This window comes from Anas acuta, chromosome 1, assembly GCF_963932015.1.
Source record: "Anas acuta chromosome 1, bAnaAcu1.1, whole genome shotgun sequence".
Classification (NCBI taxonomy): domain Eukaryota; kingdom Metazoa; phylum Chordata; class Aves; order Anseriformes; family Anatidae; genus Anas; species Anas acuta.
Genome location: NC_088979.1, coordinates 30,215,522 through 30,228,361, shown reverse-complemented (window position 1 = coordinate 30,228,361; position 12,840 = coordinate 30,215,522). Strand labels below are relative to the sequence as shown.

General features: G+C 41.8%; 1 protein-coding gene across 1 annotated transcript in view; it reads left to right on the top strand.

The window, feature by feature from the left end:
- The window catches only part of GTF2F2 (general transcription factor IIF subunit 2), an 83,259-nt gene that overhangs the window by 28,414 nt on the left and 42,005 nt on the right, over window positions 1–12,840 (top strand). Inside the window, exon 6 of the mRNA XM_068675074.1 lies at window positions 8,032–8,113. Within this exon, the coding sequence (XP_068531175.1) occupies window positions 8,032–8,113 (82 nt within the window). The remainder of the gene's footprint in view (window positions 1–8,031; window positions 8,114–12,840) is intronic.

Sequence of the window (12,840 nt, the reverse complement as noted above, 5' to 3'; positions counted from 1 at the left end):
AGCTGTGTATGCAGGGAGATAGCAGGAATATGACTGTAAGGGGGAATTTGCATTTAACTGTGTAAGGGAAGAAGGGCATAGAAAGCGTTTCTCTCCCTCCCCTACCTTTAAGTCTCAGAAGTTTTGAGGGTTCCTGACAGAAATGAATGATGCTGTACTGAATGACACCTTGCTTTTAGTACTTTGAATGTATTTATAGTAGCAGCTGGCCAAATCATGTGCAGTGCTTATGGTGTTAAACAGGACAGCTTCATTTATGTTTCAAGGGTTTTAATCTCCCGTTTTCCTTGTGCTGCTTATGGCACCTGATGGGTGCACCAGGACAAGGCTGAAATTAAAAGCATCCCCCTTTGTAGGAGGGCGGTGGGGGGGTCATTTATCAGGTGTGTGCACATACTTCTCACTTACAGCACACGTGCACAGCACCAGGATGTTTTCTCAGCAGACACTTTGGAAGGGATGTTGAAGACGTGTTGGGCTGACTGGCTTTAAGTTCGTGGTGAAAGCTTCCATTGTCACTGAGGGGAGCATCTGCACCAGTACAAGAACTGCAGCCTAATGAGGTTTGGCTTCTTCCCTTCCCTATGCCATAGACAAAAACTGTTCCAGGGAGGAGAGAGGTTTAAAATGGTGATTTTCTTTAACCCACCAAGGCTGTCGAGCATCAATTCCTCCCTTCTCGGTAGCAACAACTGTGGAACAAAAGGTTCGTGTGCCTACAGATCCCATGGAGCATCGCACAGCGCTATAGCTTAGCAACACTTCTGCACGGGGGGAAGCAGCAGAGCACGCGAACCAAATGGCTGGCTTCCCTCTGCGAGACTCTGCTCTGGGGCTCGCCTTTGGTGCCTTTTAGCAAAGGTTTCCCCTTTAAGCACTGGCAGCTCAGAGCAGGGAAGGGAAAGCTCTGCACTCCTCTGTGTGTGCATTTCCTTGGGGACAGGGAGGGGGGAGCTGCATGCAGCCAAAGCAGGGGCAGGAGCGAGCACCTACCTCGGGCTGGACGCGGGGAGGAGATCCCATCTTCTTCCAGATCTATTGTTCACTTTTACAGGTAGATTCCTCCTGCTTTGCACAATTAACAACAGAGAGACAGATTATCCCTTCAATTCTTCCACCCGATTCCTAAAGATATTATTCATACCGCTCCCACTGTCTCTAAGGCTGTTTATTGATACCGTGGAGTCATCACTGTAATATTTTATTAATTGGTAACTGAATCTAGTAGAAATAAATGCACTTTTTTTTTTTTTAACTCGCTATTCTACTTGCCAGGGTGTCCCTAGCACTGATACGCTATTTTTTTTTCTGCTGCTGTATGTGATATATTAGGAAGATATTATTCATTAGATTTGATTTATCAGGAATTAGTCATGGTTTTATTTTTAACTCTTTGATGCCATTGAAGCGTTTAGCATCGCTTCAGTCAGAGATTTCAACTAATTTCTGCCGATTTTTTAAACATTTAGACTTCTTTCCAAAATTAACTTATTTCGTAATTATTGAGTGAATAATCAAGGAAATGAAAGAACAGAATAGTTTTAAGTATTTTTTTTTTTTTGGATTACAAGAGGCTTCTGTTCAAATTCAGTTTAATGTCAAATGATGGAAAATTTGGTTAACGTACTTAAATCATATAGAGCTACAGCGTTGAACCACGTTAGTGGCTGTTAAACCCTAAGAAAATCAGTTCTATGACGTTTTCGTCTTACACTATGATCTTAAAATACTTTGGAGCTGAAAAGTGATGTCCTGGCAGAAGTAAGCAGGGATTTCCAAGGAGAGCTGGGGTTTCTAAAGGATACGATTTTTTTTTTTTTTTGTGGCAAGCTGATCTCTCTACATTTTACATAATCTTCTGAATGTTTTAACACTTGCAGTTGAAATTTTCTACTTTCCCGAACGAGTACGTATTCTTCGAAAGATCACGCAAAATCATTCTATCATATGAACCACTAAAATATTCAAAGTCTATTTGATGTGGCAGATACGCTGCGGAGATCATGAATATTTACATTCAAACCTTTGAGGCTGGAAAAGTGTGGAGTTGACGTAAAACTTTCATTGCAACAAACCCATGTAACTTTACACGTGTCTGTAACATGAAATTTGAAACAGGCACATCTCTGTGAAAAGGATATTTTGAAGGTGTTTGTCTAGAAAAACAGAATTTCCTTTTTTTCCCCTCTTTGTTCTTCCTCTAAAATATTGTCCAGAAGTTCCTTTTTGTAAAGGTTCACAACTTTAGAGACATTTTCCCCAGTCTTTTCACCCCAGAGTCTTTGCGCGGTGCACCGGGAGAGCAGTGAGATGTGCTCGGTGTGTCTTGGTCCTTTCTGCTTCCAAATGGATTGGGAGGGAGCGACTTGCTGCTGAATGCTGTCCTGTGCCATCAGTGAGCTGCCTGTTTCTGCCCTGTACAGCTGAGTTATGCTTGCTGCTGTGGGTAGGTAGCAATCCCAAAATAACCATCGCTTCACAAATCACTGCTGTGTCACCTGCTTGCTGGGGTTGGCCGTTCAAGCAGCGCTATCACACTAGTTCAGCTCCTTCTCAGGCAAGCCATCCCAGAGACAGTGAAAATTGCAGCTCTACTATCTATCAGCTACACAGAAAATCAAATCTGAGAAGCGGGGCAGGGATCTGCCCCTCATTTTGTGATATGTGCTTCCTTTTGGGGAAAAAAAAACAACCAACCTTGCTCCTCCTCAGCTTCCTTCTCCTCCTGAACCTCCTGGTCTGGAAGTAGCACTCAGTGGAGCTGAGGATTCAGTGCTGGAGCACACGACAGAGAAGTCAGTGGTTTACCAAGGGTTCAGCTTACTCATGCATCTGAACATCAGCTTCACTGAGAGACTGTTATCAGGGCAAATGACCCAGGTTACAGAAAACAGCTATTTTTATTTATTACAGCACAAAAGGCTATGAGGAGAACTCTACAGCTGAAAGAGGTGGGGAATTTTCGAAGTGTGTTAGGAAACCCTCCTAATAAAGTCTGTTTGGGTTATCAAGGCAATGTGCTAGTTATTTAATGTCATAACACAGAAAATTGGCCAGGTTGTGGGATAATTAAACCGTTCGATAGTTACTGTCTCACAGTAACAGTAGCACAGGCATTCTCATCCCAGTAATAACTCCAGGATGTTGCTTAACAGCTATTGAAGACAAGCTCTACACGCTAATTAAAATTGAAGAACTTCAAACAAGGAAGTCTGAACAATTTGCATTCAAGAGTTTTAAAGGAGCTGTCTAGGAAACTCCATCAGCAGTTGCTGTTGATATTTTTCAGTAAATTTTGAGCACTGCAGTGCTCCAGGACTGAAGAAACAAATCCTGTGCCAGTGTTTGAAAGATAAATTGGACGACTCAGGTACTCAGGAACAGAAAGTGGCTATGAGAAACAGTAGAACATCTGACTTGGAAGTCAATTAGTTGAAAATTAAGGGAGAGTAATATAATGCTAATCAATGTGGGTGGAAGGAAAAGGGACTGTACCTTTTCCTTGTTGTTTTTGCAATTTGTTCAGCAAGGAGGTAGTGTTTTTTTTTCTGTTAAATCTCTGAGTAGGTCCCATTTGTCAAAATACAAAAATTATATAAATTACACAATTACATAAAATACCAGAATTATCTGCCAGGTTTCAAACCGGTGCATTTAAGCAGCGAATTATCTCTAAAGTGTTGCTGTGGTTTGGGTTCTCAGTCCTATTTATTTTTAGTCAGCAGGAGACAGCTACTGATAAAGTCTGAAGATGATATAGACTGGGAGTGTAGTAGACAAGGAGACGCTTACTGATGCACAATCATTTGGGTAGCCGGGTAGGGTATTTTAATGTGGCCAAGTAGGAATTTTTATGCCTAGGAATACACCGTAGGTGGAGCTTGCAGCCCATATGCTTGTGGGAGGGGTAGGGCAAAGGCTCTGGCCTGTGGGTAGTGGATGCATCCCCAACAACTGAAGGGAATTGCTGTGGAAAGTGGTCAGCAAACTGGATCCTGTCCCATCCACCATCAAGCCTGCCTGTGAGGACGACGGCTCAGGAGAGATGGTAATAAATGGAAATTTCTCAGACCAATTAAGAAGCTGAAAAACACGGCTATTAGAAGATTTGAGGAAACATGGTTTGTTAGGCTTAATAGGGGGTGAGAGTATGTAAGTGCCTGGATGGGCAGAAAACTTTTATTCCCAGCTCTTCAACTGAGCAATTACAGGTCTAACAAGATCTAGGGGCTGAAAATTAGAGCTAGGTGCAGTCAGACAGAAAAATTACCACAAAAAATCTGCAAGGCAAGCTGTCTCTTTCTTTCTCTCAAAAAATAAAATAAAAACATCTTCTGCATTGTTTCAATAAATTTCTCCAGTGCCTGTTTACTAAGATTTCCTTAAGTGTTTTCATGGAACCATGGACTAAGTGGGGTTGGAAGGGACCTTAAAGCCCACCCAGTTCCACCCCCCTGCCATGGGCAGGGACACCTCCCACCAGCCCAGGTTGCCCAAAGCCCCATCCAGCCTGGCCTTGAGCACCTCCAGGGATGGGGCAGCCACAGCTTCTCTGGGCAGCCTGTGCCAGGGCCTCACCACCTTCTGAGTGAAGGATACCTAAGGAACTGAGGTATTTTTAAAGGGAAATTGCTACTTTCAAGCCTTATTCATCCTTTGGATTCTAGGTTAACGTGATACAAAAGTGTCAAGGCAGACACGTAGCACTTTGGATGTCTTTTCATTGCAGCTCTGGCCTTGCAACAGGTGAGAGGAGACCTGCTTCTGAAGTTACGAAGCATCAGTTGGTGATTTAAGGCTAAGTAGGCTGTGAAAGGAGTAAAAATAGTGTTTCCTCACTAGATCCTTGCATTTGGAAGTTTGCGTGCATCTTTGCAGATTTATTCCGATAGCCTCTCTGGATGTTTTCAAATCCCCAGGAGAGTCCAGGGAAAGTGGGACACAACCCTCAGCTTCTGGACAGGGGATGGGTTTTGACAGCAGGCTGGGCTAGCTGGAAGGCCACCTTGTCAGACGCTGTGGGCAGCCTTGTACTGGGAAGCAGCTGGAGCATTAAAAACCAAGTCCAGACCATTGGTAATTAAAAGAAGTTATCACTGAAGACATAAACCATGAGGTAGTACTAAGGATAAGCATGGTTAATGGGTAGGTTCAAACAACTGTACTTCACTTCCTGAATAGTTGGTGTGGGGGGCCTATTTGGTCCACTGATACTAAATCTTCAGATTTTAAAAGTGTGGCTTCAAAACTCAGCAAGAATTTTGTGCAGAGATTGACAATGGCTTGTCAGTATTAGACAACTGGCCCAGATGGCTTGGGTAAGTACGGGCTAATCAGCCTTGTTCTATGCAAACCAAGGGAAAAATTGTCATTGAGTTGAGTGGATAGAAGAGAACAGCAATAAAACGACTAGCATGGCTTTACGTGAAAGTTTTCCAGTCTAGTATTTCATTTCTAGTTTCAAGTATTCAAGTCAGGTATTTAATTTCTAGTATTTTATTTCTAGTGTCGTTTATTTTGGAGCTGACAAGTCCATCTCATAAAGCACCAGCACGTTTGCAGTCTGCTTAGCATTTCGTATTGCACGTAATCTGAAGTCTTAAAACGTTCTGATTTTTGTTTAAAAAAAATACCAAGCATGGAATAAGATGAAAAACTCGCTGACAGTGATCAGAAGGCAATTATCAGTAGGAAGGCACTTGGGTTGTAGTTTGAAGGGCTTCCTCCAGGATTAGCGAGGGGGACAGCGGTGAGTGAAAATCCCTGCTTATAGGATGTGTCGTGGTTGACACAAACGCTGGTCAGACGGCGAATAAATATGGCAGGACTGTCACGGTGTGACCTGGATCACTTAATTCACAGAATCTGGTTAAAGAAAATGCATTTTAACCAAGCCAGAGGCAATTACATACCTAGGAACGGGGAATGCAGAGCACAGAGGTAAAATGCGAGGTTTTGAAAGACTCCAAATAGACGCATTAGTGATATAATCGGCAGTCAGCTCCATTGAGCCCCTGAGCTTGATTTTCAGAGAGCAATTGATCTTGGGGGGCAACCACCAACACGGGGCAGTTCATTGAATCCTAAAAGCAAGGGGGGAATTGCCTTCTGAAAGTCGCCCTCCCTCTCTTGAATTCAGTCTGCTGAATAACCTTACGAAGGCTAAGGTGAGGTGAGATAAATTGCAACCTCTTGTCCTCTATCTGTTATTTTATATCCATCTCTCGTTTAGGCAGGACGAGTACAGGAGTATTACATCCATTTTCTGGCCTCCATATTTGTAAAATGTCAGTGAAAGATTGAACAAAGCGCAGCTATGAACCACGAAACTTTAAGTGTGGCATAAAGTGCCTTATGGGGAGATAATGCACGAGCTTTAACTACTTCATTTATTGAAAAGATGATTGAGAAGTGACTTGATTACAACGTAAAAGTGCTTTCCCAGGGTGAAAATACCAGGTACTAAAAGGCTCTTTAGCATAGTATAGAAAGACATAATAAGAACCGAATGCCAGAAGCTGGAGACAAATTCCTATTAGAAATTAAGCACCGATATTAGTAGCACTTTAGTCACACGTAGGTTGCTAGGTTCTGTGCAGAAGAAAGAAGATAAAATTTAATTGCCTGTAGTACACGGGAGTTCAGGCAAATTGGCCAGGTTGTTTCTCTTCCTCATGAACCTCAGGAATCAATAACAATAGAAATGTGTTCATAAAAATGTTGCTTTGTGTTCAAAACTACCTGCAAACATGTGGTATTCTTCTTCCTTAAAAGGATAGAGTGAATTTCCAAGCCAAAGCAAGAAGTTTTAAATTAAATCATTTTTTAAATAGTTGGTGTTGAAGTAATTGCTGTCTGCATTATTCACGGGGAGCAGGCTTAGATTTCCAGATGTGGTAATATTTCAGCCGATAAGGCATTGGAAAAAATTACGGGCATCTCAGAAAGAGCCTCGTGTTACTTGACATCACTTCTTCTACGTGTTTCTGTCCTTTCGGTGACATTGTCAGCAGGAACTGGCAGTGACGATGTGCTACCCTACACCAACAGCAAGACAAGAATGCCTTTTGGAAGGAAATCTCAGATCGTGAGAGTTAATCAAGCCATTAAAGCGAAGAAACTCATCTTTTCTTGTTATGCAAGGCTATTCCAGAGGTGTACATTTTACATGTGTTGCATTGGCTGTACCCAAAACAAATGGTAAAAATTGACACCACCACCCCCTTCTAGAACAGAACATCGTAGTAGAAATTCAGACCACAGAAATATTTTACCACGGTCACTTCTTTCTGCATAAGGTTGCTCTTAGTTTTTAGACTTTTCCTTCTTTATGGAGCAGGCTGGTACTATCGTACTGCTCTGGTAGGCGTTGTTGCTTTAGGCAAAAAGGTGTTCACATCGGATGACAAAGTGACTGTTCCAGAGGTGAATGTGGGGAGAGCAGTATTAACTAGAACCTGGTGGGTGATCTTCTGTGTTGTGAACAGCAAGATTTTATTTCTTTTTCCCCAAGTGTTAGCATATGTATTACTTGTTTTTTATCATAAGACGAAAATTATTTCTTCTGTAAGTAAAAATGAAATGAAAGCTCATATTTTATACCATTACTTTAGGATATTTTGGTGGTTAGGTTTTCTGTGTTGTTTTTTTTTTTTTCTTTTCTTGGACACTGACTGTATTCAATGCACATTTTTGGAAAACTTTTCCTAGGTAAGTTGAGTGCAACAATCTAAAGAAAGGAAGACCGCCCAGTTACCAGCCTTTTATTTAAAATTTCATCTTTGTGATTCATTCTTGCTATGTAAAACATCTGATGGCCAAATAAAGATGTGTTGGGGATACCTGCTGTGCAAGCATGTTTTGCCTGCTTCTTTCTTCACTGTCAAAATAGCAGAGATTTCAGAATATGATTTGGGAACTTACATTATATTTCCTAAATGCTGAATTAGAATGCTGAAACAGAATTCAAATATTGACCGTGTTGGTGACTTTTATTTTAATGTCCAATTGTGCTTTGTTTTTTCCTACTAGATAAACTCTCCCTGGAAGGAATAGTGGTGCAACGTGCTGAATGCAGGCCTGCAGCTAGTGAAAATTACATGAAGCTGAAAAGGTAGGACAGCGCTATTAGAAATGGATATGTAATATCTTACTTCAATGCTTTTATTATTGTCTTCCTAGGGATGGACAACTTCAGCATTTTAGTGGTTTTATGTAGGATTTATATAGGATTGGAGCTGTTCTTGATTTTGGGGTGGATTTACTGTAAAGCAATGGAGGCTGGCGTGAGGCTTATGCCTCCCTCTGGTGTTGTCTGGTGGGGTGATATGGTCTTGTGTGTTTCCTTGTGTACAAAACTCTTATTAGAGCACTCATATGAATGCATGTCTGTATTTAAATGTGATCAAAACAGATTTTACTGAAGCCTTAAGGGTTTGTTTGTCTGGTTATAGGACCAGCTTCTGGTGTATAGGTGTCTGTGTGGATTGTCCAAAGTGAATTCCACTGAACACTTAAAACTGTGCCATGCTAGACAAAGAGCACCTCTGGGAAGATATTTTAAATGGTCAGAATAGGAAAGAATTTAGGGAGAAGTGCTCATCCTAAACTGGGATGCTTGATAGAAAAAGTAATGGAAGTGACATGGAAATCACAAGACACAAATTTTACAGTCTCAGTGACTTTGGAAAATCTCATGCAGTGCATCTAGAAGTCACCATGTGATTCATGTATCATTTGCATAATTAACTGGCGATGCTCTCTATTAATAAATCAGATTTGGAATTCAATCATGCACTATATTAAATACATACTTATATATTTTAAATGTGAGTTTTCATTAAATCATCCTCTTACGTTGTTGGTTGTATATAGAGAAATGCAAGGCAGGAAATTTCAGAAAGACAATTGCCAGTGTTACAGACTTAGTTTAAAAACCTTCAAAATAAATGCAGAAAAGGCAAAATGATGTTTTGATGTTTTTCCCCAATTCCTGATCTGTTTGCTGTGCATCGTATACCACATTTACAGTATCTTATGTTTTATTAACTTCCTCTGCGATCCAAACTGCTCCAGTATTTCCTGATTGTGTTTATTCAATTCGGAGACGTTATGTTCTAGCTGCTGGCACATCAGTGCCATAACTTTGCTCATGTGCAGTGAGCTATTTCATTTCAGACTGTGTTCTCTGATTGCTGTCATGATTTTTGTCATCAGTGTGAAATGGAGTATGAAGCAAACGCGATGTTACTAGAACAGGACTCATTTCAATCTGGCTAATTTAAATGTATATGAATATCGTCTGTGCAATGTATTTGCTTCATAATTGTTTTAATCACAGGTTGCTCGATCCAACCGCTTTTCTGCATTTTGTACACAGCCTTCTGTTCCTCAGCAGAAAAGCTTCCATGGTAAGGCCACAGCAGGAGGCCAAAACTGACACATTACCCAAACTTCACATTTTTCAGCATTCTCCTCTCTGCCATGCGCACATGCGTACCCCTTCTGATCTCTGATTTTCTTTGTGTGTAGAACTCCTACAGGAGCAACAAAGACACAAACCATGAAAGCAGGTTTTGTCTTTGGAAGCACTGAGAAGCTGAAAACTGACTGCACCTTTTTTTTTTTTTTTTTCCTTTGCTGTGGAGGAATTGTCAGGCTGTCTATGCCTAGTTTTTAACTTTGCACGTTGTTAGAAGAAAAAAATAATCTCATCTGGTGGAAATCAGCGTGAGATTTAGCAGATCTAGCAGTCAGAGCCTCAGAAGAAATTGGTTTATGTCCAAATACCGTTTCTGGTATTTCAGTAGCAGAATCTAACTTTTCACTCCCTTTCTATTCTCTCCCACCCTCAGCATGGTGCAGTGTGTATTTGTACTGGGGGAAAAAAAATAAAAGTGAGAGCATTGAAGATAAACCACATAAATTATAGAATTGTGTTATATTAAACCATTTTTATTCCCTTTTTTATTTACTATTGTGCTGTACGTGAGAGAGACTCTCCAAAGGTGGAATTGATAATATTGAGAAAACAGCAAATCTGTTGTGTAGGCTTCGAGTGCTACAACAGCAAATTGACTTTGGGAAGGAAATAAAATTAAATGATAAGTGCAGTTGCTTCAAACTTGGAAGACCTGGAAAATGAAGTTAAGCTGCACACTCCAATAACTCTCATCGTTTGTTTTCCGAGAGCTGGCAGTGACCAAAAGGAATTAGATGCCTCCCTGGTATCGAACGAAGACACGGATCCCTTCTCTTTTACCCTCTGGATCTGGGTCAAGGAAATAGGCTAATGGGGACGACGTGCTGCCTCCCGTTTGGGTTCTGTCCTGTTTTGACGAGTTTTGATGGGAGGACGGAGTGATGGTCTTGTGACAGGCCTGCCAGCAGTTAGGTGGGAGATGAGTGTGATACGTGGGTTTTAGGATGGGTAATGAGAGCACAGAATTAGACACATACATAGGGGTGCAAACGTTGTCAAGCCTAGCAGATGATGGCTGGTTTTCCCTTTGATTTGATTATGGGAAGCCTGTAGACAGCTTAAGTTCAGAACCATTTAAATACAAGGTGCAGAGGGGTCTCCTGCCAGAAAGGTTGAACAAAAGTTGTGTGACCTTCACTTGGTATTACCTGTTTTGTTATTTATTATTAGGTTTTGTTGTTGACAGATTTATTGGTTCCATTTCCCTGAACTTCAGGCCCTAGAAGGGGAACAAATGCCATGAAACACTTGCAGCACCCTATGCAGGCTGCCTTCCCCTAGGCAGCCTCCAGATCCGCCCAGCTGGTCCCACCCAAACTGGATTATGTTCTCCATCTCACTGTGGTCGGCTTTACACCACGAGGAGGTGTTGTCTGTCACTTAATGTTGTCTCTTAAGCTTAAGAGATGTTCATTTGCATTACTTTCATTGCATGGTCCCGGCGTTTCATTGCCTTGGAGTTAATGACTTCCCCAAGAGAGAGGCCCCCCAGGAGGCTAGAACTGGGCACAGGGAGAGAGGAGGCCCCCAAGCAATTGGGGTCCCCTCAGGCTCTATCTAACTTGAGAGGAAAACAAAATAAGGCTTTGATAGTCCTGAGGTGTCTTTGCTATGAACAAAAGAGAGAAAATGGGAGACTGGCACGAACCCCATTTCAAATCCTCTCTGCCACACTCCCTGCTTCCATTCTTGCCCAGGTCCTCACCTCGCTCCTGCCCTTCCCTCTGACCACGGCTGGCCCACCTCTTCCACAAGCCTTGCTCAGTCTCCCCTTCCCATTTCTATTTTCTTCTGTTTCTCCAGTTTCCTCACAGAAAACTCATTTTTCAGAAATAAATTGAACGCATGGGCATCCCAGATGCTCCAACTGCATTTCGTTCTGAGGAAAGTTGGGAAAAACAACTCGGGGAGCGACTTCTGCACAACTCTGATTCAACCTGACGTATTAGCAAGATCAGTACCTACAGCGAGATCCCTGGCATTGCTCAGATCGTTTGCAAGGTGGTAGCTGGGTCCCAGACTAACAGTTCTTGGAGGAGGCTTTGAAGGCACGTGCAAGTGCTGCTCAAGAAGTTGATGAATGTGGTGTTTGATAGAGCTTCCCCAACAGCAGTGCACGGCACGCAGAAACTGGGAGAAAATCCCAGTCCCTGTTTCATTCTCAGTGCTCTCCTCAAACGCTGATTGCCTTTCACAGGTTTTTTGGAGGCTCTGGATCAGGTATACGTAATCTGAATTACTGAACTCTCCCAAACTGCGTGCCGGATTAAAAAAAAGGAGTCAGAAAAAAGATTTCGGAAGGCGAGACTTGACATTTAAAAATGCAGCGAGGTTGTAATCTCCATAATTCTCTCAAGCAACTTAAAAATACAACTTGAATTATTAGTAGTGAAAGTGGAGTTTGCCAACGTGGCAGCTCATAACGAGGTTACACAAATTTTGTGTCGTCTTGCTTTTTCTGTTCAAAGGTTTCTACAGAGAATGCGATGGAAATCCATAGAAAAAAACTCCTGGAATAAACACGTATTGGGGGCTTTTAGGTGAAATACGCTGTTCTAGAATAATTTATCATCTTCCAGCTTTGAAAAGCCACATTTCTTTATAACCATATTACATAGGTTGCCAGAAGTCCTGACATTTGCTGGTCTAGGCCAGGCAAGTGAAATTTAATTAGTGTAGACCAGCTGAACTATTTGCTTGGCTTCTCAAAAACTACTAGTGAGAGTATTGACTGACAGTTCAGAATATTGCTGAAAATGAACATTAAGCCAGCTTTTTCTTTCCTCCTTTTTTTTTTTCCCCACGTACCCCCTACTAGGAAAAGAAAATGAATAATTTGACCAGCATGCCACTTCGTATATATTTTGGTAGATGTGCTCAGTTGGCTACGCATTCCCTTTCAAAATAAATATGTATGAAGAAATGCGTGCGTTTTCCGCAGCAGCTGACGTGCTCCTCAGGTTGCCTGCAGTGGGAGGCCGTTCTCACGCCCAGCTGAGGCTGCGTCTCCTGGAGTTGGTGTCACCACGATTTTCGAGCACTGGAGATCAGTTTCTTTGGCTTGAAATAAAATTCAGCTTAGTTCAAAAAGGTGTTCCCTAAGATGTTCTAAGTAACTCACCCAATACCGTTCCAGTTGTGAACCATTGGACTGCGACGTCTTAAATGCTTGATTTCTTGGTCCATTTTTTTCAGATTTTTGGAATAAAGGAAGGAAGAGGAGCAAGTTAGCAAAACAGGGTCAAAGTGAGATGAGTTGAGCAGCGTGGAGGAGCAGTTATTCCTCAGTTCAGAGTTGGTGGAGTTGATTTTGTTGGTTTGCTACGTATTGCGTTGTAATCTTAGGATCTTTTCTCTTT